Source organism: Equus caballus, chromosome 4 (assembly GCF_041296265.1).
Source record: "Equus caballus isolate H_3958 breed thoroughbred chromosome 4, TB-T2T, whole genome shotgun sequence".
NCBI classification, from domain to species: domain Eukaryota; kingdom Metazoa; phylum Chordata; class Mammalia; order Perissodactyla; family Equidae; genus Equus; species Equus caballus.
Genome location: NC_091687.1, coordinates 107331557 through 107358143, shown reverse-complemented (window position 1 = coordinate 107358143; position 26587 = coordinate 107331557). Strand labels below are relative to the sequence as shown.

General features: G+C 57.3%; 1 protein-coding gene across 5 annotated transcripts; it reads left to right on the top strand.

The window, feature by feature from the left end:
- WDR86 (WD repeat domain 86) lies at window positions 1-26140 on the top strand. Of its 5 annotated transcripts, none has more exons than XR_011438045.1 (7): window positions 1-844; window positions 1042-1330; window positions 11064-11205; window positions 14704-15124; window positions 21953-22165; window positions 25236-25339; window positions 25632-26140. XR_011438045.1 is itself a non-coding variant. In XM_023640021.2 (7 exons), exons 2-7 carry the CDS (start codon window positions 1105-1107, stop codon window positions 25800-25802), a joined length of 1200 nt encoding a protein of 399 aa, XP_023495789.1. In that variant the 5' UTR covers window positions 1-844; window positions 1042-1104; the 3' UTR covers window positions 25803-26140. The 5 variants fall into 5 exon arrangements, 3 of the variants coding, with proteins under 3 accessions (XP_023495789.1, XP_023495791.1, XP_070121357.1); XM_023640021.2 differs by having other exon boundaries at window positions 22030-22165; XM_070265256.1 differs by having other exon boundaries at window positions 202-531; window positions 22030-22165.
- The last annotated feature ends 447 nt before the right edge of the window (window positions 26141-26587 follow it).

Here is a 26587-nt window from a genome sequence, read left to right as displayed (position 1 = left end):
GCGGTGGGCGGGGTCCACGCCCCCAGAAAGAGAGCGGAGGGAGCCCGGCGCCTAGGACCCTACGGCCTCTCGAGGGGGCGAACCTGACCTTTCCCGGAAGCCCCACCGCGCCTCTCCGCCCGGGCTCGCTCCCCACCCCCACTCTCCTCCCCGTCCCCTGGCGGGACTTATGTAGAAATCGGGATGTGCGCGTGATTTCTCAGCGAGGGCGGAGTAGGGGCGCTTTCCGACGAGGGGGACTGCCTCCAAGTCCCCCGAGAGCCCCTCTGGCAGGGTCTTTAGGTCTGGGAGCCTGGAAGGAGCAGACTTGCCCGGTGGTGGCGCGCAGCCGCCAACCGGAGTGAGTTCCCGGGCTTGCACGTCTCCCCCACCCAGACCCTTGTGTCCACCTCCTCCTCCCTTGTCCCGGTCTTTGGTCCCGCGGGGGTGGCAGAGGGCTGGAGCTCAGAGGCGCAGCCGAGGCAGCTGGGAGGGTCGCACGTGGAGCCGACCTCCGCATCCCTGGGGCGGGCGCGGGGACAGCTGGCCGAGGTCGGTCCCAAGGGACAGGGGGCGGGGGGCGGGGGGTGGCTGCGGGAGTGCGGGGTGGGGCTGGAGCGCAGGCCGGAAAAGTGGGAGGGGACAGGTTGAGGGGTGGTCTCTGAGGAGGAGCCAGGCGGGACCGTATTGTTCGACACTCCACAACCCGGAGCGCGCAGCGCAGGCTGGGGAGCGCGCGGAGCGCGAGGTGCGGGGCGCTCGCCTTCCCTGGTTCTCCCCACCGCCTGCGCCCCACGAAGAGACCCGGGCTTCCCAGCGCGTCTCTGCCCGGCTCGCCCGAGCCCCGAGGGACGGGTCTGCACAGGTGGGGTGCGGGTCTTACGAGGGGGCGCGGGGAAAGGGGGCAGTCTGCGCCCGTGGGGCTGCCCCATTGGAGGGGGTCCCCAGTGGGCCGCCCCCCGCAGCGCAGCCTCCGCTGGGTCAGTAGGCCGGGAGGTCCGGTAGGCAGCGCGGGAGCGAGGGTCCCTCACCTCACCCCCGCCGTGCCCCGTGTTCCTGCAGGCGCCTGGCGTCCCGGCCCCCTGCGATGGCCGCGGGACACAGCCGCAGGGAGCAGCCGCGCGGATGCCGGGGCACCCCTCCCTAGCGGGGCGCAGCTTCTTCCTGGTCCTCAGCTCGACCGGCGGGATGGGGGGCGGAGGGTCTGCCTTGAGGGTCTGCGCCGACCACCGCGGGGGCATCAACTGGCTCAGCCTGAGCCCGGACGGACAGCGCCTGCTGACGGGCAGCGAGGACGGCACAGCCCGGCTCTGGAGCACCGCGGACGGCCAGTGCTGCGCCCTCCTGCAAGGTAGACACTCTGCGCCGCGCCCTCCCCACCCTCCTGCTCTGTCCTCTGTTCCGCCCGCTCTCCTGCCTCAGACTTCGGCTTTTCCGCCCGAAGACTGCTCCCCAAAATTCCAGCCCCCGCCGGCCCCGGGGCGCTCATGGAAGAGCGCTCCCCCGGCCTGGCCTCCGACCAGCCGAGCGCGTGGGGCGGGGTGCAGAGCGGGCTGCGATTGGGGTCAGGGGGCCGAGGGGCATCCGCCACGGCGAGGCGAAGATCACTTGTCAACGAGCTGCATGAAATCATTTCCATTACAACCGTTTGAACAAAAACATGGCACTCAGACCACTTCAGCTAAGCAGCGCCTTCCCTTGTCACTCACTGGCCGTGTGACCTTTGGCCGGACATTTCCTCTCTCTGGGCCACTGTGGTAACAACGGGGGCTTTTTAAGTGGGCTTGTTGGGTGCCGCCGTGCTGAGCACTACCGTGTACAGTCCTCACACTACTGTTATCCCACTCGTGCAGACGGGGAAACTGAGGCAGGAAGTAAGTTTCCCAGGGTCACACAACCCGTGGGGGGTAGAGTTGAAATTTGAACCCTCCTCCCACCTCGGACCACCCAGCCCGGTCTCTGCTGCTTCATTTCATCCCCTGTAAAATGAAGGGGTGAGGGGATGAGATTGGTTGAGGCTTCTCTAAAGGGGATTGTTAAATCAATTTATCAGATTTGGAAACTGTGAAATAGCAGGAGGCACACGTAGTAGGTGTACGTGCGTATTTTATAAAGCAGTTTTACAAATGCAGCCCTATTCTTACGTGTCAGAAGTGGGTGTATTTCTTACCCCGCGTCGCTGTCACGTGTCTGCACTGCAGGACTGAGGTCCCTCCAGCTCTGCCCCTGCTGTGGCCTGAGCAGCAGGACAGCCCCTGGATGGAGCACAGGGCTTTCAACACTGTGCAGTTATTTATCTCTGTCTGGTTTTTCCACGTAATCAGCAAATCCTGGGTGGCCTCCCCCAGGCCTTCCAGCTCTCGTAGGCACAGGGAGTACAGATTAGCTTCAGTGTTGGCCGATCCCGACACTATTGGTTTTAGATAAAAGCAGTTATGGTAGATATTTCAAAGCCGGGTAGGGATGCGTTTTGGATTGCCAGTTAATTGGAAGTTGGTGTGGATAACGGAGAGTTGACCACAAACTGACACATTTAATTCTCTCTCCCTGCAAAAAAAGTCACACACACTGACAGACACTCAGCCAGCGCTGGAAGATCTGAGATCTGCTAGGGATCTTGAATCTAACTTGTATTGCTTTCCAAACCCGAGCCTGGAGGGCTTTCAGATATGTGCATTTCCAGGACCCGGTTTCCCATGGGGTAGGACTCTAGAACTGGCATTTCTAACAGGAAATTCTAGAATTGGCATTTCAGGTGGATCTGATGCATAGCTGGCCTGGGGAGCCCCTGGGCTGGGGCCCATGGTGGGAGCCCAGTTTGCAGGTGAGTTTCCTCCCCAGTTAAGCTCCAGCCTTTCCAAGGGTGGCTCTGGCCTGGTGAGCACCCTGGCTCGGCGTGCAGGGCAGCTCTGGAGCCTGGGACCAGCCTCCAGGGCCCACCCTCCTGCCCAGCTCTGCCCCGCCATCCCCACCCAGCTCTGCCTGGCAGCTGCCCTTCACATCCACTTTGGTGGTCCTCACAGCTGCTTGTCCCCTCAGGATACCAACACCTGCTTCCTAGTGAATCTGTGCCTGATCCTCTGGTGCCCTAGAGGGCCAGGCCACTCAACAGGAAAGCCATCGAACTGAAAAAACTACTGCCTGTTTCTACTAGGATTGTTTCTGCTGTTAAAATGGTTGGCACTTCAAGAATTTTCAAGGACAGAGGGGACACAAGTAACCTTTCCTTATGCTGGAATCGCGCTAATAGACATGAGTTGCAAAAGAGTCATTTTGGATGTGCAACAGTCCTCATGTGGCCCCCAAGGACAGCAGGGTCTTGCCAGCTCCCCCACCCTATAGGATTTTTTCTATCAGCTCAATATTAATAATATGTCTTAACATTTGTTTAGTACTCTTTGTTTTATAAATAACCCTCGAAATACTTGTCATGTTATTAATCCTCAGGACTGTGAGCTAGATAGAATTGACACTGGTTTTGTTTTTTTTTAAAGATTTTATTTTTCCTTTTTCTCCCCAAAGCCCCCTGGTACATAGTTATGTATTTTCAGTTGTGGGTCCTCCTAGTTGTGGCATGTGGGATGCTGCCTCAGCATGGCTTGACAAGCAGTGCCATGTCTGCGCCCAGGATCCGAACCAGTGAAACCCTGGGCTGCTGAAGCAGAGTGTGCAAACTTAACCACTCGGCCACAGGGCCGGCCTCCCTTTGACACTGGTTTATAGATGAGCATGGGGATTTATTTACCAACACACAGAGCATCTTAAGTGTTTCTAGGTACCTGTGAGGTAGGTGGTGGTGTCAACATCCCCCAAGGCACGTAGTGCAGCTACAGGACTTGTCCAAGGTCACACAGCAGGTCAGTGCAGTTACAGAACTTGTCCAAGGTCACACAGCAGGTCAGTGCAGTTACAGGACTTGTCCAAGGTCACACAGCAGGTCAGTGCAGCTAAAGGACTTGTCCAAGGTCACACAGCAGGTCAGTGCAGCTAAAGGACTTGTCCAAGGTCACACAGCAGGTCAGTGCAGTTACAGAACTTGTCCAAGGTCACACAGCAGGTTGGGCCGAGAGGGCTTCTAACTCACTGTGTGGCTCCTGCTCTCACCAGGACGACACTGCAGGGAGCTGTGCTTGCCCAAGGCCACATGGCTGATCAGGGGCAGCCCTGATCACTGAAGGTCTTCTGACTCCAAATCTAGGCTCTTTCCACTTCTGTTGTGGAAGCTACTAGTTGGGGTTGAGTGCCAGCTCCTTGTGCAGCTCTGGGCGCACAGAAGGCTGTGAAGAGCCTGTCGGTGGGTCGGGCCTGGACTTCATGGGCACAGTGGCTGGGTTGGCAGCTCCTGCCATGTGCTTTCCCTCTGCAGACGAGCTTCTTGCTTAGCTCACAGCAGCAGAGGCAACCGGGGGCTGGGGCTTTTCTGTGAGTCTTGCAGCATTTAGGAAATTTGTACCGAGGGGTGGACGGAGAGGAAGAACAGGGCTATGCCCTGTGGGTGGGAGCTTGGTGAGCAAGTTGTCGCCCTTGGAGGCCCCTGGAGAGCAGGTGCGGAAGCAGTGCTCCAAGCGTCTCTGCTCCTGTGGAGCCGTGAACCTGTGAACTTTTTTATAAATGGAATTGGCTTTCAAATGCAGCTGGTGAACTGCAGTGAAATAGAAGGCTTAACTGCCAATTAATCTGTAAAGAGAGGAATTGCTTTTAAGGTAATTATCCCCTCCTCCTCTTTTGCTTTTATCCCGTGGCTACCTGCTTATTTGGGGCACTTCATTGGATCAGTGGGATAAGGAGCACTTCCCACAGTAGCGTTGCTGTCCCTGTCTGTTCCTATGTAGTAAGGGACCCAGCCTGAAGGTTCTAGCCCACTATGGCTGGTCCACAAGCTTCCTTATCTTCTAACATGATGGGGGTGGTGGTTTTTTGAGGTTTTTTGGTGAGGAAGACTCGCCCTGAGCTAACATCTGTTGCCAACCTTCCTCTTTTTGCTTGAGGAAGATTGGCCCTGAGCTAACATCTGTGCCAGTCTTCCTCTATTTTGTATGTGGGACGCTGCCATAACGTGTTTTGATGAGCAGCCTGTAGGTCCACACCCAGGATCCAAACCCGTGAACCCTGGGCTGCCAAAGCAGAGCATGTGAACTTAACCATTAAGCCATGGGGCCAGCCCCAGTGGTGGTTTTTGGTTCTGTGTGGATAAACTGCACACTCCTCTTTATTGGAAGCCTAGTGGTACCAGCCCAATGGCATGACCCCACCGGGGAGTGGGAGAGGCCATTAATGGTCAAGATCCTGGGCCCTGGAGCCAGACTGCTTGGGCTTGAATTCCGCTACTTAAATTCTTGTGCCTCAGTTTCTTTTTTTCTTTTTTAAGATTTTATTTTTCCTTTTTTTCCCCAAAGCCCCCCGGTACATAGTTGCATATTTTTAGTTGTGAGCCCTTCTAGTTGTGGCATGTGGGACGCCGCCTCAGCGTGGCTTGATGAATAGTGCCATGTCTGTGATTGGCGGGCGAAACCCTGGGCCACCGAAGCGGAGCGCGCGAACTTAACCACTCAGCCACGGGGCTGGCCCCCATACCTCAGTTTCTTTTTCTGTGAATTGGGATGATAACAATAGTAACCTAGCCTTATGAGGTTGTGGTGGGATTCAGCCAGTTAATAAGCAGCTCTGGGCTCATTGCGCTAGTTGTCTTGTCCTTCATGCCAACGTCAACAAGCCCGAGTTGAAGAGCAGCATCTCATTGGCACCATATCGTGCCAGCTCTAAAGCTCTTCCTCGTTTGTTTCTCACAACCCTAAAATGCCCATTTTGTAGATGAGGAAACTGAGGCTCTGGAGGGCTAGCCACCCTCCTGCATTTACGCGGGCAGAGCAGGCCCTGGGTGGAGCCTGCGCTCCTCCCTCCTGGTCCGGAGCCCTTTCCCCCTCCCTGCCTGCTGGGTGGACTGTGCTGGCTGCCTGTGTGGGACTGGAAGATGTGGGAGTCTCGGCGCCTGCCCCAGGGAGTCTGCAGCCTGGACTGAGAGAACGAGTGCTCAGCGGAGGGGCTGTGTGCGCTCCACCTCCAGATAAGCAGGAGCTGTGGGCTGGGGTAGTCAGGTTCACCTCTTGGCCCAGGTGGGCCTGGAACTGGACAGTTTTTAATTGTAATGAAAAACACAAAGTTTACCATCTTAACCATTCTTAAGTGTACAGTTCAGAGAGATTAAACATTCATAATGTTGTGCAGCCATCACCACCATCCATCTCCAGACTTCTTCATCTTGTAAAACTGAAACTCTGTCCCCAATGAACAAGAACCCCATTCTCCCTCCCCCAGCCCCTGGCAGCCACCGTTCTCCTTTCTGCCTCTACGAATCTGACTATTCTAGGTACCTAGTATAAGTGGGATCATACAGTGTTTATCTTTTTGTGACTAGCTCATTTCACTTAGCACAATGTCCCCAAGGTTTGTCCATGTTGTAGTGTGTGTCAGAAACCTTTTTTTTGAAGGCTGAATGCTATTCCATTGTGGGGATATGCTGCATTTTTTTAATCTCTTCATCTGCCGATGGACACTTGGGTTGCTTCCCCTTCTTGACTATCGTGAATGCTGCTGCTATGAACATGGGTGTGCAAATCTCTCTCCAGGCCCTGCTTTCAATTCTTTTGGGTCTATACCCAGAAGTGGGGTTGCTGAATCATCTCATACATATTTTAAAGGGCCTGTGGGAGCTCAGGGAAGGCTCTCAGACATAAACAAATCATTATTAGCTTTGTCCCCGTCAAGGAAGAATTCCATCAAAATGCACTTTGTTTTAAGTACGGATTTGAAAGAAGCCCACACTGGTAATTCATTCTTCAGCTCTCCAGAGACCACTGTCTGGGGGTGGTCTCCCCTGTGGGGGCAGATTGAGGAGGATGGGGATGGAGGGATGGCGAGTGGTTTGGTCAAGGTCATGGGGCAAGAGAAGCTGGGCTGGAAGGACAGGCCCTGTGGCAGCACCAGTGACAAAAGCCTCAACCTGCCCTGGCAGGGAGCCTGGGGCCAGGTGGCCGGGGCTGAGTCTTAAGTGGCTTTGTCAGACCTTGTCCATTTCAGCCACACCCTCCATGCTCTGGAGTGGGAGCTGCCACTCTGGCTTGCTCAGAGAACACATCACGAGGCAGCTCTAGCAGGCAGGGTCCCAGAAGGAAACAAAATGGTGCCTTCAAAAGAGTAACTCAAGGAGAGTTTAATAAAGGACACTTGCAAAATGTGGGCAGAGTATAGGGGACCCACAGTGCTGGTGGCTGGTACCAGCCGGACTCTCGCCACTCCCAGGCCTGAAGGAGGGAGAGTGGGAGTGGTTACTGCAGCCCAGAGACGGGCTTCCTCCAGGGAGATGCACCAGGCACGGCCAGTGTAGCCGGACCTGCTCCTGCAGGTCATGCGATGCTCCTGCTGGGCTCCCAACTGTCTGAACCCTGCTGGCAGTGGGGAGACCACGGAGCCCACAGGGGTGGTGGTGATCTTGATACGGGGGCTAGGGGAAACGGCAGAGAGTGAGCTGGAGAAGAGCTGAGGGACAGAGGGAAGACTCGCTAGGGACAGCAGAAGGAAAGGAGACGTCGCTTTGCATGCTGAGTCCAAGGCATGTTCCAGCTCGGCCGGCGCCCTGAGGCTGGTGCCCACTCCAGCCCATCTGTGCGCCCGCAGGCCTCCTGTATGGGGAGGGGGCCCTTTGACTTTAAACTTGCAGCCAGCCCGAGAGCGTGCGGGCAGGGAGGCGGGAGGGCCGACTACCTTGGCAGGAACCTCTGAGCCTCAGTGTGTTCTTTAGAACATAATAACTGCATCTTATCTGCATTCTTCATCCCTTCAAAAATATTTATTTTTACTTTGGCTTTTTTGCTTATTCTGCGCAATTCCGAAGCTCGTGGTCGAGGCGCTGTTGTCCCTGGAGACGTGATGGGCCCTCCCTCCTCCATCCCCGGGGTCGGGGCAGGGGCCTTTGCTCCCTGGGTGACCCTGCAGGCCCAGCGGCCGTGGAGCCCTGTTGTCTGGTCTGGATTACGGTCAGCGCTCTGCAGCCTCCAGGGCCCCTCTGCTGGCAGGGCTCCGAGTCAGCGTGGGTTTTCAGATGTGGGTGGGTGTCTGGTGCACAGAGGAAGGGGCCTGTCCTCGGGAGAGCCTTGACCGCTGCAGGGAGCCTCAGCCAGCTGGGGCCACGCCCCCAAGAGGGCAGAGGGGCAGCTTGGCCCAGCTGCAGAGGGGAGGTTATTTTACATGGAAAAAGCCATCTTTTCATTTTCACTCCTTTTCTTCAAGTCTTTGTGTATATACATTTATATTGTTACTGATTCTCATTGATGTATGTATCCTTTTTTTTGTCATCACAGCGGTCCCACATCTCACGGTCTTCAGCATCCCTGGTTTAATGGCTATGGTTGCACCGAGTGGAAGTGTCAGGGTTTCCTAACCACCCTTGGTTTCCAGTGCTTTTCTTGGCTTAATTTGCACTTACGCTTGGCGTTTTGCCTTTCTGCTGTCGGATGCTCTTGAGATGGGACGGAAGCAAGTGGAATGGGGATGACGCCCCTGAGGTGGCCTCTCCTGGCCTCTCCTGGCCTCGCCTAGCGCCCAGCCACGCCGGGCCCCTAGAGATCCTCAGGATGGCAGGACGTGATGCCCGCGCAGGGCCAGCTCCGGCTGAGGAAGCCAGGTGGTTCCTTCCCAGATGGGGCTGAGCCTTCCCCACAGCAGATAGACATGCTCTCAGGGAAAGTTTGTTGACAATCTTGAAATGTTTTATAAACTCTTTGGGGTTGGCAGAAAGCTGGGCTGTGTTTTGCCAAACACATTTTGCCCTCTACTTTTAAATGGATGTGTATTTTAAGGAAACATAAACTGCAGTGTCTCTAAGTGTTTACTTTATTCGGAGAGACGTTTTCCTAGAGGCTGGTATATGCTGTCCAAGAAGAGTGGAAAACATTTCTTTGTTAATTTTTTTTAAAAATTCTGTTTCTTAGAACCCAGGAAGTTGCATTCTTCTGAGAGTAACTAAGCTTAAACCTAGAGCTAAAAAAAGTGTGGATCAGCTTGAAACTGCCTAGGAGATTCTAAACCCCATTCTCCCTGATCCTAGACATCTAGACGGAGTTTAAAGTTCAACTGAAACCTTAATGTAATACAACATCCCCCAAAGGTGTGGGTATTTGAGTGCAACAGTCTGCTCATCTGTGAAATGGCTTTTGGGTCTAACATTCCTTTGATTCTGTCAATTTTTCTGGTCCCTGAATTCCCCTCAAATATACTCAGCTTCTGTGTGCTGTTAAAAGTTGTTATCTGAGGTGAAAGATCTTGCCCGGAGACCAGGCCCTACTGTAATTCAGCAGGGCTCCCAGGGCTGCTTTTTTTGTGTGTGTGTGAGGAAGATTGGCCCTGAGCTAACATCTGTTGCCAATCTTCCTTTTTTTTTTCTCCCCAAAGCCCCAGTACATAGTTGCATATCCTAGCTGTAAGTCATTCTAGTTCCTCTGTGTGGGATGCCGCCACAGCATGGCTTGATGAGCAGTGTGTAGGTCTGTGCCCAGGATCCAAACCTGTCAACCCCGGGCTGCAGAAGTGGAGTGCGGGAACTTAAGCACCTGGCTTTGGGGCTGGCCCCTGCACAGGGCTGCTTATTAATGCCCCAGACATGAACATTGATCCCTGGGCTGGGTGAGATCTGACAGGCGCACTGGTAAGAGGGATGATCAGGTGCGCTCGGCCGAGAGCCCAGACTCTGTGTGGCCTCCACGCTCACGGTGTCTCTGCCGCATCCACCATTTCTGCCAAACACCTGAATTCTGGCCTTGGGGCTCCTTCTTTTTTGATGAGTGCCCTCTGCTGTCCCAGAATGCTCTTCTCCCATCCTCGCCCCACGGGTACCTGTGGACCCTTCCTGCTCTGCAACATCCAGGCTTCTGCTCTGTTGACCCCTGGCACACTCTGTCCCAGTGCATGTCACGCTCAGCTGACTGTCTCTCCTGCTGGGCTGGCTGCTCTCTTTGAAGGCAGGGAACGTGTCTTAATCATCTCTGATCTGTGTTCATTTCCTGTGGCTGCTGTGACCAGTGATCACCGTGGATGCCATAAAACAAGAAGTTTTTTGGAGGCCAGAAGTCCAAAATCAGTGTCACTGGGCCGCTATCGAGGTGTCAGTAGGGCTGTGCTCCCTCTGAAACCTGTAGGGAAGAATCTGGTTTCCTCTGTCAGCTGCAAGTGGCTGCCAGGGCTCCTTGGCTTGTGGCCGCATCACTCCAGTCTTCAGGGCCAGCACCTTCAAATCTCTCTCTGCCTCCTCAGATCTCCCTCAGCCTCCTTAAAAGAACATTTGTGATTGTGTTTAGGGCCCATCCTGAGAATCCAGGATAATCTCCCCATCTCAAGATCCTTAATTTAATTACATCTGCAAATGTGTCTTTTTCCAAGTGAGGTAACACTTCTTGGTTCCAGGAATTAGGACCTGATATCTTTGGGGCATTATTCTGCCTGCCACAGTGTCTCTCCCCAAATGTAAGAAGAACAGATAGCACCTGGCATTTACTCAGTCTGCACAACAACCCCATGACATAGGCATCCTTACTCCCCCATCTCAGGTGAGGAAATCGAGGCCCGGGGCGGGTGAAGTGGCTTGCCTTCCACAGTCAGTAGCAGCATCAGGATGCTGGCCCAGACCTTCTGGCTCCAAAGACCACACCCTTGGCCTCTATACTTCTTGTCACCATAGCATTGGGTTTGTTGAATGACTTGAGTGAATACAAATAGCTGAAAAGTTTGAAGACTAAAAAGGAGACATTGAAGAAGGCGGAGGGCAGCAGAGGAGGGAGGAAGAAGAGACTGGAAGATGAGGGAGCAAAAGGATTCAGGGGCAGACTGAGTGCCCCCTGAATTGCTCTCGGCACCCCATGGTTCCTGAGACTCTGTCCCAGAGTAAAATCATCATGTCCAAAGGACTCACCTCAAACACTCCCTGCCCTCTGCTTTCTTCCCTCACCCCCCTCCCCCATCTCAAACATTCTTCCCAGAAAAAAAAAACAATGGCTGGCATGCCCTGGCATGCTCACGTCTCCCCTCGCCTGCAGGACACGAAAGCTACGTGACCTTCTGCCAGCTGGAGGATGAAGCCGCCTTCACGTGCAGCGCTGACTGCACCATCAGGAAGTGGGATGTGCTGACGGGGCAGTGCCTGCAGGTGTTCCGAGGACACACATCCATTGTGAACAGGTCAGTGTGGCCTGGGGGGCAGAGATGTAGACCGTGGGGCCCCTGCCCTGGAGGAACTTCGCTTCTCTGGGGAAGTCCACATGTGGATGCATGGAGAAGTCATCAGGAGCCATAGCAATGGAAGGCCCAGGAGAGATGTGGCTCCAGGCGGGACTGCTGTTAACTGCCCAGGGCTGCAGGTGCCGGGGTTTGGGAGGTGGAGGTGGGGGCAGGGAAGCACCACTGACACACTGACTTGTGCCTGGATGCCCCCCCACCTACCAGGGGGCCCTGGCAGCACAACTGGCCCCTGCTAGGCACAGGGAAAGGCATTGGAGGCCACAGCTCCTACTGATGGGAACAAATTCCAGAGGAAATGACTTAATTGGTACCGGATGGTGGCCCAGGGCTTGGAGGAGGAGCAAAATGGAGGTTTTGCAGATGGAGTCGAGGGTATTTTTAACCTGTCCTTTCTATGTTGCTGTTGAAAATATTTCACCCCCCTGCCTCTCGAGGAGGTTTGAATTTTTCCTTTCCTTATTGAATTTGGGTCTGAGCTGAGCCATGGAAATTCCTTTGCTGACCAGATCAATTTGACACTATTTATGTAACTTGTGGTGGCCTCTCAAACTCCTGAGGGAATGCCCCGTATAAGCAGGAGTCTGGGCACCCGTCCTTGGGCCCTCGTGGCCACACTGACCTGGAGGGGCACCTGCCTGGGATGTTAACCAAGTAAAGAAGGGGCCCAGCGCAGGCGGCCGTTTGGAGGGGGTCAGAAGGCTGGGCTGGGCTGGGACCCATGGAGAGGGAAGGGCGTTGGCCAGAGGGACGCGGCCAGCATGGGCTTTGCGCATGCCTGGGTCGGGGCGCGCACTTGGCCAGCTTTGCGCATGCCTGGGTCGGGGTGGGCACTTGGCCAGCTTTGCGCATGCCTGGGTTGGGGCGGAACCCACTCGGCTCGTGGTCCAGCGCGCCGTGGCGGGAAGGGGTGGGCCAGGCGGATCATTAACTGCTCGCGGTACCGGGAAGATGCACCAACAGGGCAGGAGTTAGGTAACATCCCTGAGTAGCAAGATAGATGTAGACCAGCAGACATCGTTGTGTTGATTCAGGGTGTTCTGAGTGGAGAAGCAAGTCTGGAGGGACCCGGGTAGGGACCCCAGTGGAGCTCCGGCCCCACCCCGACCTTCCAGCAGCTGAGCTTTTATCTCCCTGGCACCCCCGCCCCCCTTAGCCAGAGCAGGTGAGGCCTGGAGACCTGCGAGACCAGGGCCGCGCTAACGGAGGTGGGAGAGAAGGGGCTAGAACCAGGCCTCGGCCCCGCAGCTCCTGCTTGCCTCTTCCCAGCACTCTTTCTTGAGACAGACGTTTGTGATTGAGGAGAAGTGTGTGCGTGGGGGAGTCTCCTTTTGTGGGGCCATGAGTGGCTCCAGGGGACAGCCCCATCTCAGGTGACCACCTTGCCCTCAGGTTGAACTGGGAACTGTCTGCTGCTCCTCACCAGGAAATCTGGACAATTAAGGCTAGAAAGAATGCTCTGCCGGGTTTAGACTCTCTCCCAAGTGCACACACAACATGCACACATGTTCACACATACATGTGCGCTCATGCACAAACACATTCACTCATACACATACGCTCTCACACACAAATACGTATACACACACACATGTTCACACACATATGCAAGCACACATGACTTTTGAGCAGTCAGCTATTCCAAACCCACAGCTCTGGGTGGATATTTGCATTATTAAACAACTGCTCACAAATGTGTGATATCCCTGAGATGAGGACATGGACTTCACTTTTTCCCGTATTTTCAGAGCTGGGCCAGGTGTGTGAACTTCTTGGGGTGCCAACCAGGCCTCGTGTCCCTGCCTTCTCATGCCAGGCCACACCTGGCAGGACTCATACCCCCAGAACATCACCTACCCCTGCCACGTGGTGTCAGGTCGTCACTTTCCTTTAGAAATACGCGTGTCGTGAAAACCACGCCTGTGGGTGTTAGGGAAGAAGCCCATCAGGAATGGCGTGGTCGTGTTTAGTGCTGTCTGTTTCCTTAGTTACCTGTGGGAAGCAGGGCCCGCCCTGAGAGAGGCGAGGGCCGTGTGCAGGCGGAAGATCTGTTTTTGTGAGCGGCTGTCTCTCCTCCCATCCACGTCAGCCTCGCAGGCCAGACCTTTTCAAAGAGGGAGCACGAGGTGCCTCTGACACTGAGATGGGGGGGTCCTGATCCCTCTGTCCCCACACCAATGACATGCCCCCATTCCAGCTCCCTTTGTGCCCTTGGTGGTCTCCTGGGGGCTCAGGGCTTCTTCACAAGGGTGTATTAACAGACCCTTTGAAGTTACATGCAAAGTTCTATACTAAAGACAAATGTGTGTTTTCTGGGGAGAAGTTCTTATTTATCAAAATGGTAAGAATCATGATTATTTACTTTTGGGGAGGCCTCTCCTTCCCCATGGTGTGGACAGAACCTCTCTGCCCGGGGCTGTGACCTGGAGCTGGAGTGTCGCCAACAGACCTCAGCCCAGTTAAGGTTCTGCTGTGTGAGCTGACAGCAGACGCCCACCCCAGCTGCACGGTGACTTGTCTGACTGTGCCTCCCATGGGTCCCACCTTTGGGGAGGTCACCCATGGGCATGATCCTGGGACCAGTGTTGTGAGAGCGACAGCAAGGGCTGGCCAGCTCCTCCAAGGCTGAACAGTAGGAAGTGCCCTGCCCAGTCTCTTGAGTCTGACCTGACCCTGGGGTGGCAGCGTGTCTCGTTTTGCCCAGTTTTCAAACCGCAAGTCCTGCGTCCCCAGAAACCTTTCAGTTCTGGGCAAAGCGGGAGGGTCCGTCTCCCTGCCTGTTCGCCTCCCCTCTCTCCCTCCTCCCTTTGCCCCTGCTTCCGTAGCTGTGGAGTAGCTGCTCCGGGCGAGGTGTTGGGAGGGAGCATTGGAGCCTTGGTCCCTGCTGAGGCGAGGGTCTGAGTGGACCACGGGCCCAGCATGTGGAGGGGTTCAGACAGGAGGGTGACTGGGGGCAATTCTGGGTGCTGTTAAGGAATGAGTGCCTTGAACTGGACGCAAGGTGAGTGTGGCTGGCTCTCCACTCACGAGTGGAGAGAGGGGAGCCTCTTCCAGCTGATGCGTTGAGGCGGCTGATCTATGGCCTGGGCAGCTGTGCACACAGGGGCGGGTAGAGGTGTGGATGGCAGTGACCGAGGACGCCTTGAGTCTGGGCTTCGTTCTGTGGGTGGTGGAAGCCCAGAGGCTGAGGCTCTCTCTGGGGTCCCTGACATTTCCAGGGGGTCTCTCCTGGTACCCCCACTGTCACACTTGATTCAAAGGGCTTGGATTCCCCAGCCCTGTGGTTTTCTCAGATTCATATCTCTCGTTCCTTGGGAACAGTTTGTGCTTCCCATCACCTGGGCTCATTGAACACATGAGACACCAGCCAAAGGGATCCTGTGATAGTCTGCAGGGCAACACTGTATGGGCTGACCCTGACCTTTCCCCTCTTGCCACCAGAATCCTGGTCGCCAACAACCAGCTCTTCAGCAGCTCCTATGACCGGACAGCTCGTGCCTGGAGTGTGGACAAGGGGCAGGTGTCCCGGGAGTTCCGGGGCCACCGCAACTGTGTGCTGACTCTAGCCTACTGTGCTCCCTGGGACCTCCCTGGGGCTCCCTGTGTAGAGGAGGCCGTGGCTGGGGGGCTTCTGGTGACGGGCAGCACAGATGGCACGGCCAAGGTGTGGCAGGTGGCCAGTGGCTGCTGCCACCAGACGCTGCGGGGCCACACAGGCGCTGTGCTCTGCCTGGTGCTGGACACGCCCAGCCACACGGCCTTCACCGGCAGCACTGATGCCACCATCCGAGCCTGGGACATCCTGAGTGGGGAGCAGCTGCGGGTATTCCAGGAGCACCAGGGCTCTGTCATCTGTCTGGAGGTGAGAACTGCCTGGCCCCTGCCTTTTTGCTAGGGAAGCCCCGGGGTCATCTCTGAGCTGCTGCCCTACACCAGTGTACTAGTCAGCTCAGGCTGTGTAACAAAGGACCACAGGCATGGGGGCTGCAACCACAGAGACGGGTTGTCTCACAGGTCTGGAGGCTGGAAGTCCAAGACTAAGGTGTGGGCAGGGTTGGTTTCTCCTGAGGCTTCTTTCCATGGCTGGTAGACGGCTGTCTTCTCCCTCTGTCCTCATGTGCTCTTCCCTCTCATCCAGATTTCCTCTTCTGAGGACACCAGTCATACTGGATTAGGTTCCACCCTAATGACCTCATTTTAACTTAATTACCTTTTTAGAGACCTTGTCTCCTAATATGGTCACATTCACAGATAGCAGGGTTAGGGCTGTTGTCAGTGTATGAATTTCGGTTTCCTTACATGTAAAGTGAGGTTATGTCTACCCACAACCCCTAGTCCATAATTCCTAAATCCGAGAGTTGCAAAACATGAAGAGTTTTTTTCTTAGGCTTGGCACTGAAACTTACTTGGCAGCAAAGCCTGACCTGAACACATACGAGGCTTGCTGTGGTTCACTTCATCCCACATCCTGGGAGTATGCCTCCCTGTGCTGCGGAAACATGAGTGTGTTCCTGAAATCCACAAGATGCTGAAACACGTGAGGCCTCAAAGTTTTGGATTAGGGATTGCAGAGGTGAAGCTGTGCCCGCCCCTGGGTGGTTGCGAGGATTTAGTGAATTAACAGCAGACAGGCGTGGGGCCTGCTGCCTGGCGTGTGCTCACGCCCGTTAGCCTGTGCCGTTGCTGCTATTTAGCATCTCAGCGCTGTGCTGCCCATGCTTGGCCGGCAGTGTCTGCTGGATACGGTCCCTCCCTCTGTCTAGGTATTGGGATCTGCGGGTTCCTGGCCGGGGTTTGGCCAGCTTCTTCCTTTCCCCAGGCCAGTTTCCACGCCTGAGATGGGCGGGTTGGGGTGCAGCCCTGAGTGGCACCTGAGAAGCCACAAATGAAGCACTGGGGGTGGGCTCGAGGCAACAGGAAGCCGAGTACAGTGGTCCCCTGGAGAGCCAGACCAGGAGGCCCATTTTGGGTTCTGGGGGTCAAGGGCAGCCCTGGGACCCCGGGAACAATGGAGTAAGGAAGGGCTCTATTTCGCCTGGGCGGAATGACCTCTGACCCCTGGTGAACCACAGAGCAGCTGGGTCCCTGCCATGCTTTTTTGGTTGTATAAATGGCATTTTTCTAACTCAGATCCTGCTTGAGGACATTATGATGGGGGAGGGGACCTAGCTGGAAGTCCGCCATATGGTTTCTAATTTCCAGGGTTTGAAGTGGCTGGAGGGCAGAGAGAGGACCCCAGCAGGTATCTGGGAAGCAGCATTGTGCATGATGGGCAGAGATGTGCAGGGAGCAGTGGGGATGGTGTCCTGGGTACAGCATGGCAGGACAGGCTTTGGGTCAGTGAAGAAGGGTGGAGCGAGTCTCTGGGCAGCCAGCTGGCTCAGAACTTCTGGTACCAGCCAAGAGCGAGTCTGTCTCCTCTGCTAGGTCAGCCCCAGGCCATGGAGCCCAGTGCCTGGCACAGCAACGGGAAGTGAATGAGTGATGGGGGAGTAAAGTGCTGGTGGGGGCTTGGCACTCTGCAGGGTGCTCAGGAGACTGCAGGACCACAGGGCAAGGCTAACTCCCAGGGTTGGGTGCTCCAGGGTGGGGTGCTCCGCTGTGGGGTGCTCCAAGGGTGGAGTCAGTCTTGCTCCCGTAAGCACAAACCAGGCTAGGTCCCAGTTAGGGAGTGAAGGGTGCGGGGGGTACATGGGGAGAGGGCCTTGCTGGGCGGTGGCGTGGGGCCAGGTGCAGACGGGCACAGTGGAGTGTGTGGAGGCCCCTGGGGTCGGAGCTGGGAGCAGGGAGAGCGCTTCCCGTCGGAGGAACCGGGCGCCTTCGTGGAGGCCGGTCCTGACAGTGTCTGAGGGCCTGGCACAAAGGCAGCCTCGCGCTCGCACAGCCAGCGCGTGATTCAGTGAACGTCCCGTTATTTGGTTCGTTGGTTAGTTAGTTAGGTATTAATTCACAGCCCGCTTCACCCCGAGGTGGAATTGAGGTAGAAAAGCCCCCATTTTCGAGAGCCGTTGGGGGTAGGGTCCTGCCTGACAGAGCGCCAGGGTCACCATCGCCACAGTGGACGCCTGGCACCTTCCAGAGAAGCAGTTCCACGGTGGACCTGCACAATGCCCGGCAGGTGGCGTTTGTGACCCTGCCTCGCACGCCACGGCCCTAGGGAGTGCGGGGGAACACTTCCTGTGGTTCGGACACTAGATAAACGAGTCTCCGTGTCTTGTTTCCTGTCGCTTCCCCGGTGTGAAGTCTGGTTGTACGGTGACTTGGGAAATGCCCGTGCGTCGATGCGCGGGTGTCTCTGCGTTGGTGTTGCCCACTTTCAGGATTCCCTCCTCTCCCTGTCGCGGGGCTGCAAAGGCGCCTTGCCCGCCTCTCCTGATCTGCCTCTGTGAGGCTCCCCGCCTCACCCTGGCACTCAGGACCTTTCAGGGCCACCTGACAGTCTCTCGGCCCAGCCTCTGAGACCCTTGCTGTGTGGGTCCCTCACTGCAACCCTGCTGTCATCTCCAGTCTGAGTGGGAAGCGCAGCCGCGGAGTCGAGGCACCCATCTCCTTCACCTTCTCCAAATAGGAGGCGACCCTCGGGTTCACGTCAGTTCCCGTTCTCTGTCCCTTCCCCTGCGTGTCACACCCAGGGCCATGCACCTGCGACATGGAGATGATGTCTTCTAAGGGACCACACAGAACTCCCACCCCTCCCAGCACGGCGCCTTCCCAGACGTACTGCAGACGGGAAGGGTTCCCGGGTACTGGGGACCCCAGGAGCATCCTGGGCCCCCTGGATGGTTTTGGGAGCCCAGCAGCCTGGCTCCTGGTGCTGTTTTGCTGAGGAAGCACTCGTGCTTGCAGATTGAGAGGTGCACTTTCCTGTTAGGATGAGTGTGGGGTATCGACTCGCTTCTGAGGGAGCCTGTTCCGTGGAGCTGTGGTATTTCCACTGTTCGTGCTGGACGGGTCAGGCCCACCGTGTGTTGAGATAAATTTGTGGGCTGCCTTTTCAGAGGTCGGGGAAGAAACGAGGAAACTGTACAGAGTTACACAGCCTCTTATGCCTTGCTTCTGAACCTGTCGGCCCCACATGGACGAGGTCCCCACTGAAGCATTCCCCCGCCTCCTTGCAGGCATGCGGCCCACTCTGGGCCTTGTAGGAGCAGAGACGAGGCCTGAGAAATCAGCCAAGCCCTGAGGGGCCTCTGCCTTTCCCGTTCATTATGGGACGTGTATCCAGGGTTGAACACGCCAACCCCAGAGGGTTCCAGGAGCCAGGTCAGGGCAGAGCCAGGAGTGCACAGGCCTCCTCTGAAAAGGGTGGTCCAGCTTCCAAGTAAGAAACTCAAAGTCAAGCCCACTGACCACCGAGGGGGCTGCTCCCTCCCCTCTCTTGAGAGGAGCTCCCAAGGTCGGGGCTCAACTGGCTGCTCCTTGTGAAGAAAGAGAAAATTTTAGTTCTGAAACATTTTAACGCAAACAGTAAAACAGACAGCTATGTACCCACTTGTGAAATGAGATATCAGCATTGTGTCATATTGACTTCATATCTTTTTAAAGAAATAAACATTTTGAATACAGCCAGAGAGAAGGGGAGGAATTGCCAGGTCTGGGGGCAGCCCGAGGGCAGCGGGGAGCGCTTGTTCTCTGCGGCATCGTCGAGGTGCACCATTCTTTTCCTGCAAAAGCACTGTCCTGCCAGACCCCGAGGGGCTGGGGGCAGAGATTGCTGTTGCATTTTAGGGGGAGGTACTAGCTCCCATGTTGGACCAGGCTGTATGCATTATCGCATTTATCCTCATGGCCACTTCTAGGGAGATGATGTTTTTTCATTTTGTACTTGAGAAGATGGAGGCTCAGAGAGGGTAAGCAGCTTGCCCAAAGTGTTACAGCTGGTAAGGGGCAGAGACAGGATTTGAACCCAGGACCGAACATGTAGCCTGTGCCTGTAACCAGCGGCGTGTAAGGGTGTGACCGGCCGTGCCATGCCGGAGTGGGGGAGCCTCTTGCCACAGTTGGGCTCAGGAGCCAGAATGTCCAGTGCCCAGCCCTGCTCACAGCCCAGCCCAGCTGCTTCTCCTCCCTGCCCTGGTGCATGGGCTGCCGTGAGCTGAGCTGAACAGGGGAGAGACCCGCATCCCAGGGGCCTCGGCAGCACAGTCAGGCCGCCCGCCTTGTCCGGCGTGCGCCTGGATGGGTCACGCTGCAGGGAGCTGGCCCAGGAGCCCCGTCCCCTCAGAGCTGCCTTGACTGCAGGGCGTCCTGCAGGACTGGCCTTTGTGATGTGCTCCCGTTGGGGTCTGTCCTGCTTTCCCCATCTGCCTTGGGCCTCCCCTGGCCTCCCTGGCCGCCCTGCTGCTCCCCATGGGCGTCCCTCCAGGAAGCAGGCCAAAGCGAACAGAGGCCTCAGCCGGCCAAGGACAGCATGCTTGGAGCGGTGCCTCAGCCTCCGGGCTCAGGGCTTGTACTTCGAAAGTGTGCTGCTTGTTCACTTTTTAAACACAGTGTGACATGCCCTGCGTCACCAGGACATGCCGTGGGGGGAGCAGGAGGCGACCATGGATGCTCGGCGTGGAGGCGGGGCTGTGGGACCGCGTGGCCTGGGTGGCCCCCGGAGTGGGGTCTTGGCCTCGCACACACCCGCTCCCCTTGTTACAGGTCCACGCGTCTCAACGGGTGGTTTGGAATCGTGGTCACTGGACGCCTGGGGCTGCCTCCAGGAGTGACGGTGGGGCACGGCCAGGAGACACTGGGGCCAACAGCGGTCAGCCTGGCGGGCAGGATGCAGACACAGTGCTGGGGGCAGCATGAGGAGCAGACCCGGGGGGTGGCTTGCTCATGAAGCGTGAGGGGGGATCAGTGTGGGAGAGCTTTCTGGGCAGACAGGACTTGTCAGAAACCTGGGGAGGACGGTGTGAGGACACAGGTGAGCCTGGAGAAGCCAGGCCACATCCGGGCACTGGGCTGGAGGGGCTGGGAAGGCTGAGAGTGGAGTAGGGGAGTGCGGAGCAGGCTTGGGAAGCCCTGCTGGCTTTTCTGCCCCTGCCCTCGTCGATGTCCGGGGACCAAGCTCCTGGAGGGTGGTGCAGATGGTGAGAGGACTGAGTGAGGTCTGGACCCTGCTGGAGCCCCTCAGGTGTGTGGATGTCACACGCGTCCCTGTCCCAGGGGAGTGGACTGCCAACGAGAGAGGCCAGAAGCCAGGCCCTGCTGGCTGGGCTGGTCATAAACCTGGTGGGACATTAGGGCAGAGCCTGAGAGGTGGCAGGCGTGCCTGGCTCCCACTCCATCCCCAGGAGACCACCCCCAGCCTCTGCCTCAAGGAGGCTGCACCTGTTCCTCAAGATTGCACCCCTCTGCCAGAGGGATTAGCTCAAGGCCAAGTTCGGCCTGTGCTGTGGCTGGGGTGGAAAGATGAGCTGGGCTAATTGTAGCCCTGTTCTTGGATTTAAACTGGTAAATATTATGGGGAAACTGAGTCAGCCACAGGAACTGCAGTGGGAAGTGGCTCAGTGTGACTGTGATGGGCAGGTGTGTACTTGAGCTAGGAGGGCATTAAGGATGCTGATGGACAGCCTGGACTGGTTCTAGGCCCACCACCTGCTGCCCCTGGGAGAAGGGCCTCATCTTTTCTAAGCCTCCAGCGGCCCCGGGGCCCAGCAGTGTCACAGATGGCTCTTTCTGAGGCTTCTAGTCTGCCCTCGTCTTCCTGGGCCCTGCAGAGAGGGAGGCCCTGTGTCATCAGCCAGCTAACTGCAGCTGAGGACCGCACCCCGCCTGGCCTGTGGTTCTCGTCTTCTCCTCCACCAGCCAGAGGTGCTGGCTGGGAGCTGTCGTGGCTGCAGGGTGTTTCTCTAGGGAAATTGGCGGAATTACTCTAACAGTCTTTGCTCTTCCCTCGGGCTAGTACACTGTCCATCTTGGCGGGGACGCTCCTGTGAGGGGTGCCCCCCAAATCCCTTCTCTCTCCCCCGGGCCCTATCCTTACCTCCTGTGACACCCAGCAGGGTGTGAATGCCCTGCAGCTGGCTGGGTGAGCGGGAAGTAGGGGAGCCTGTCCCCAGGGCCCTCCTCCCTCCCTACCAGGGCAGCCCAGGGGCAGGCGCAGGACCCCATGATGGGCCCTCACACATACCACAGCCAGTCAGCTTACTTCTAGAACTTTCTTCTTTCTGCCCTTCCACAAGCAGAAGTCTAGCATGAAAGCCCTGCCCTGGAAGCCCTTTTTTCAGGCGGGACAACACGAGGGACCAACTGGTGCAGTCTCGCGGTGGCTGTAGGTATGGATTCACGGTTGCCTTCCCGGGCACCAAGCTGCTCTTGAGTAGGGCACTGCCAAAGACACCTGACAGCGATGATGTCAGTGCTGGCCAGCCCCGGGGGTCTTTGTTTCTGTGGTGCTGAGCACCATCCGGGCAGCCCCCGGGGTCCTTGCTCCTGTGGTGCTGAACGCCATCGGGTGGGATCTGTCTCCCCTGAGGAAGGGGCTGGCCTGATCCTTAACTACAGGTGAAGTAGCTGAGGAGCAGAGTCTGACTTGGCCAAGCGATTGGTGACAGTCCAGCCGGCTCTGCCTGACCCCACGCTGCCCTGCGGAGAAGGGATGGGCAGCGGGGGCTGGGGGATGGGGGGCCTTGGGGGGGCGTGTTGGGCTCATCCACCGCTTCTCCCCTGAGCCCCGCCCATGCCCCTCCCCGTCACACAGAGAGGTTTGGGGAGCTGCCCAGCTGCCCGGTTGCGGCCGTACCCACGTCTGGTGCCGACCCTCTCCCCGCCCCCCAGCTCGCGAACCGGCACGTGTACTCGGGCAGCGCAGACAGGACGGTCAAGTGCTGGCTGGCAGACACCGGGGAGCGCGTGCGCACGTTTGCGGCCCACAGACACAGCGTGAGCGCCCTCAAGTACCATGCGGGCACCTGTAAGTGACCCTGCTCCTGGCCCTCCCCACCCTGCCCTGCCCCGCCGTCGCTGCCTGTCCCCTTCACTCCTCGCCCCCCACCAAATCCTCCCCGCAAAGGGCCGCTCTGCTTTTCTACTTCTTACTCGACCAGTCCCTCCTTGAGCCTCGCTGCCATCCCGGCAGGTCAGGGCCCAGGGGCAGTGGCTGTGCCTCCTTCATGCACACGTTCCTCCAGTTATTTACAAAGAAGGGCAAATAAGGGTGTGAGGGCTCCTCCCCACCTTGGCCCCATAAGAATGTGCAGCGACCTGAATGTTCACTGGTCCTAAGGTCAAGAGCATGTCTCAGGGCCACATTCTAGTTCTCAAAGTAAGACAGTGATGTCACTTACTCCATCCAGACTTGAAGTCCACGTGGATTTGGCTTCACCTGGCATTAGGTGACTACAGATAGGAGGAAAAAAACCCAGATAACAGTAGTTTAAATGAGAGAGTGGTTTATTTTTCTCTCAGGTAGAAGAATTTCAGAGACTGGCAGTCTAGGCTGGAATGGATGGCTCCACAAAGTTATCAGGCTCCCAGCTTCCTTCCAACAGTTTGCTCCATCATCCTCAGCAGATATCTTCTATCTTTAACGGGGCCTCATGGTTCAGGAAAGCTGCTAGAGCTCCAGCCATCACAGCATCTTTTAGGCAGGCAGGAAGAAGAGGAGGGAAGGGCAAAAGAACGCATGTCCTAGCTAAGTAGGCCTTTTAAAGATCTTTCCTGGAAGCCCTACCCAAAGACTTCTGCATACATCTGACTACTGCCTGCAAGAGAGAATAATACAATCTCTTATCTGGGGACATTGCAGCCAGGATTAATCAGGATTATTTTAGAAAGAAAGAAGAGCAGAATGATTTATTGGGGAGGCAAGAAGCTGTCCCACAGGTCTCAAATTGTCTCACATCTGGGCTTCGCTGGCTCTGTCCAACTGGTCTGCCACATGTTTACACCCTAGAGACTCCCAGAAGACAGACACTGTTCTGGGGAAGCAAACCCCCCAACCTCGCCACCCCTCCATGGCACTGGGGCTCCCAGGGCCCTGAACGTCTTTCCCAGGATGATCCCCAATGTTGTTTTGCCATCAGCCCTCCCTTCCCCCCTGTTCTCTCTCTCTCTCTCTCTCACACACACACACACCCTGACAGCAGCAGGAAGCTGGCCCCACCCGGAACTGAGCCCGAGAGTCATCTGTAGTGCTAGAGCAGGGGAGCAGACGAGGGGCAGAGTCGTCGCAGTGGGAAATCCAGGTTGGCTTGACGACACAGGTGTTAGATGAAGGGAGCGTGTGCATCTCTGAAAGTAGAGCCTGAGACGCCCTTGGGATTTAGGCGTCTGACACAGAAAAGTTATTTTTTCCTTCTTCCTGTGTCCAAACCTGTAAGTGTGATTACGGCTCTGCTCCCAAGTTGCAGACCTCTAGAAAGAAGAATGTTGCCTCGGCTGCCTCCCCTCGGCAGCAGCCGGGATGGAACCTGCCACTGCAGCGAATCCCACAGACCCTACCTGCTGCCCGCTAGTAAGGAACTGGGTTCTTGGTCTTTGCCAAGGGTCACAGGATGATCCAACTTAACTCCTGATCTGCTTCCCACCCACGAGATGCCCAGCAGCCACAGAGTTGGTGAGGGGAAGGCAGGAAAGGTGCTGAAGAGGCCTGACATGAAACTTCCTCTCCTGGGCCGCATTCACCTGTAGCTCTGCAGACCGGCTGGGAGTAGGCAGGTGATGCAGGAAAGGGGATAAGTAGTAGATCCCCCGAGGCTAGGGTGCCCCAGAGGGTGTCAGCTGTTCCTGCTCAGGCTGCTGGGTGGGTGTGGCAGATGTTGTGGGTCCCCTGCTCAGGGGTGCTTCCTGCTGCAGCAGCTGAGATCCCCTGCCCCAGGGCCTTTTCCTGGGAGGGGCAGGTCAAAGGAGGGCTGGGAGTTGACACCCATAAGAGAGGCCCTCAACCAGTGGTTAAGGGGAGTCGATTGATAAATAGCTCTGTGTCCTTCTTCCCGGTTCTGACAACTCTAAGATGTGGTCTGCACTTTCTCCCAAGGGCCCCCAGCAGTCACCGCCTAACAATGTCCTGTATGGGTGTCCTTCCTTCCTGTCTCTCTCCCCACTTCCTGGAATGCCGAACCAAGTAACTGTTTGCATGCAAACCCTAGTGTCAGGGCAGGTTTCGGGGAAAACCTGCCAAGACCATAAGTGCACAAGGGAGGGCCCTGGTCAGTGTTCTCAGTGTGGCCCCTGAGCAGTGGCTCCAGCATTGCCTGGAACTGACTAGAAATGGCAGTTCTCAGGCTCCAGCCCGGACTCCTCCACAGAAATTCAGGTGGGCCCAGCACTGTGTGTCTGAGCAACCCTCCTGGTGGTTGTGTGCACACTGGAGTTTGAGAACTCATGGACTAAGTTATAAAGTAGGAAGAAGCCCAAGGGAGGCAGAATCTGGGGCCGTGCTGCTGTCAGAGGTTGGGCAGGGCGCCTGATGAGCCCCAGAGCCCCAGGGGCTCTGGTTTTGTTTGGAGGGCCAAGTTCATTACTGAGGGCTGGGAGGACTGGGTTTCTGGTTGGCCCTTGCCCCCTAGGCTGCTAAGATGGTGGGGGAAGGGATCACCCCCCACCCCCACCCCCAAAGCGGCTTCAGAGCTGCCAGAAACACCGGCAGAGAAGCCAAGCTTCAAAGGCTTATACCATACGGCCTGAGAGTGGGAACCTGGGCCCAGGCGGTACTCAGGAGGGATGGAAGCACCTGGAAGGGCAGGGCAGGCAGCCCTGAAGCCCAGTGAAAGCTCAGCTGCGGCTACGCAGGGCCGCCTGTACTCGTCACCCTGAGCTCACGAGAATGTAGTAAGACAGTGAGGGTGCCGCCGCCCTCCTTTCAAGGGGCTCCTGCCATTTCCCATTTGAGCCTTATGACGTCCCAGTGAGGCGAGTTGACCGCCTCGGAGGCGTCCCAGGTCACTCTTCCACCTTGCCCCTCCGTGCCCCCCCGGCCTGTGGTGTCCTGGAGAAGGTAGAGGGCTCTGGTCTGGAGGCCCAGTGGCGCCGTGTGTCCACAGTGTTCACAGGCAGCGGGGACGCCCGCGCGCGCGCCTTCGACGCCCAGTCCGGAGCGCTGCAGAGGGTGTTCCGGGGGCACGCCTTCATCATCAACTGCATCCAGGTAGGCGCTCCCGCCTGTCCGCTGGGCCCCTGGGAGCTTGTCGGGTGTGCGAGCGCGAGCCCGTCTGCCTCGAGGGGAGGGGCGGGGCGGGGCCTCCTCCCCGAGCCCGAGGTCTCTGGGGTGAGACGCCTAGGGAGTGGATGTTCACGCCCATGCCCGGGGCCTGCGACCGCTGGAGGCAGAGCAGGGCTTGTGCGTACCAATCCTGGGACTGGGGACAGCTGCTGTGACGCGCTGGGGGCGGGGGAGAGCTGGGCGTCCCCTGCAGCGCGGCCCCCGCTCCGCGCCGCAGGTGCACGGCCAGGTGCTCTACACGGCCTCGCACGACGGCGCGCTGCGCCTCTGGGACGTGCGCGGGCTCCCGCGCGCCCCGCAGCGCCCCGCCGCCCCCAAGCGCAGCCTCTCGCGCCTCTTCAGCAACAAGGTGGGCTGCGCCGCCGCCGCGCCCCTGCAGCCGGCCTGACCCCACCGACGGACGGGCAGACTCCGGAGGGAGCACGCCCTGCCCGCCCGGATGGCCGGAGCGGGAGGGGCGGCCCAGGCTGCGACCCCGCCCCTCTGCATCCCCAACCTCTTCAGCCAGAGAACCCCCAGAGCGACCCTGTCTCAGGCCTGCTCACCGGCCCACTGGGACCCTCCCGGCTCTCAGGGTGTCCAGCCCCACAGCCTCGAGCGCCCGAGGTCCCCGGAAGACAAGCGTTTCCTGCTGACAAAAAACAGGGACGTTTCTTCAAAAAGCTGCTGAGCTGCAGATTGTCGTTATTTTGGCAAATTGTCCCGAAATACACATCGTTAAAAGTGCTCTGGAATATGTCTTTTGTTCTGCAAACTGAGTCTCAGAGGGAGGAGGGATTCCAGGAACCAGGGGCCTCACAGCTGGCCTGGGCCTGCCACTTCTCGTGGGTGAGAGCGAGGGGCTGTGGCCTGATGGCCCCCCCAGTGTCAGTCGTGTGGGGAGGGCCATGAAAGAGGCCGGGGAACAAGGAACCAGCTCTTCAGCCTGTCTAGGTGACAGCGCAGATGCATTACCCCTGCTTTGGAGCTCCCATTTCTGCATGAGTGGAGGAGGGCCTCCTCTCTGACGTCTGGAGTTGAAAGGCCAGAGCAGTAGCCACCTAGCCCCATACACAGGAGTCAGCCCAGCCCTGCCCTCGAGAGCAGCTGGAGTGTTTGTCGGGAGGAGCTTAATGGCTGCGGGCTCTCAAGCTTTGGAGCGGCCCCAGTAACTCCTCTCATTACCTGAAGGGG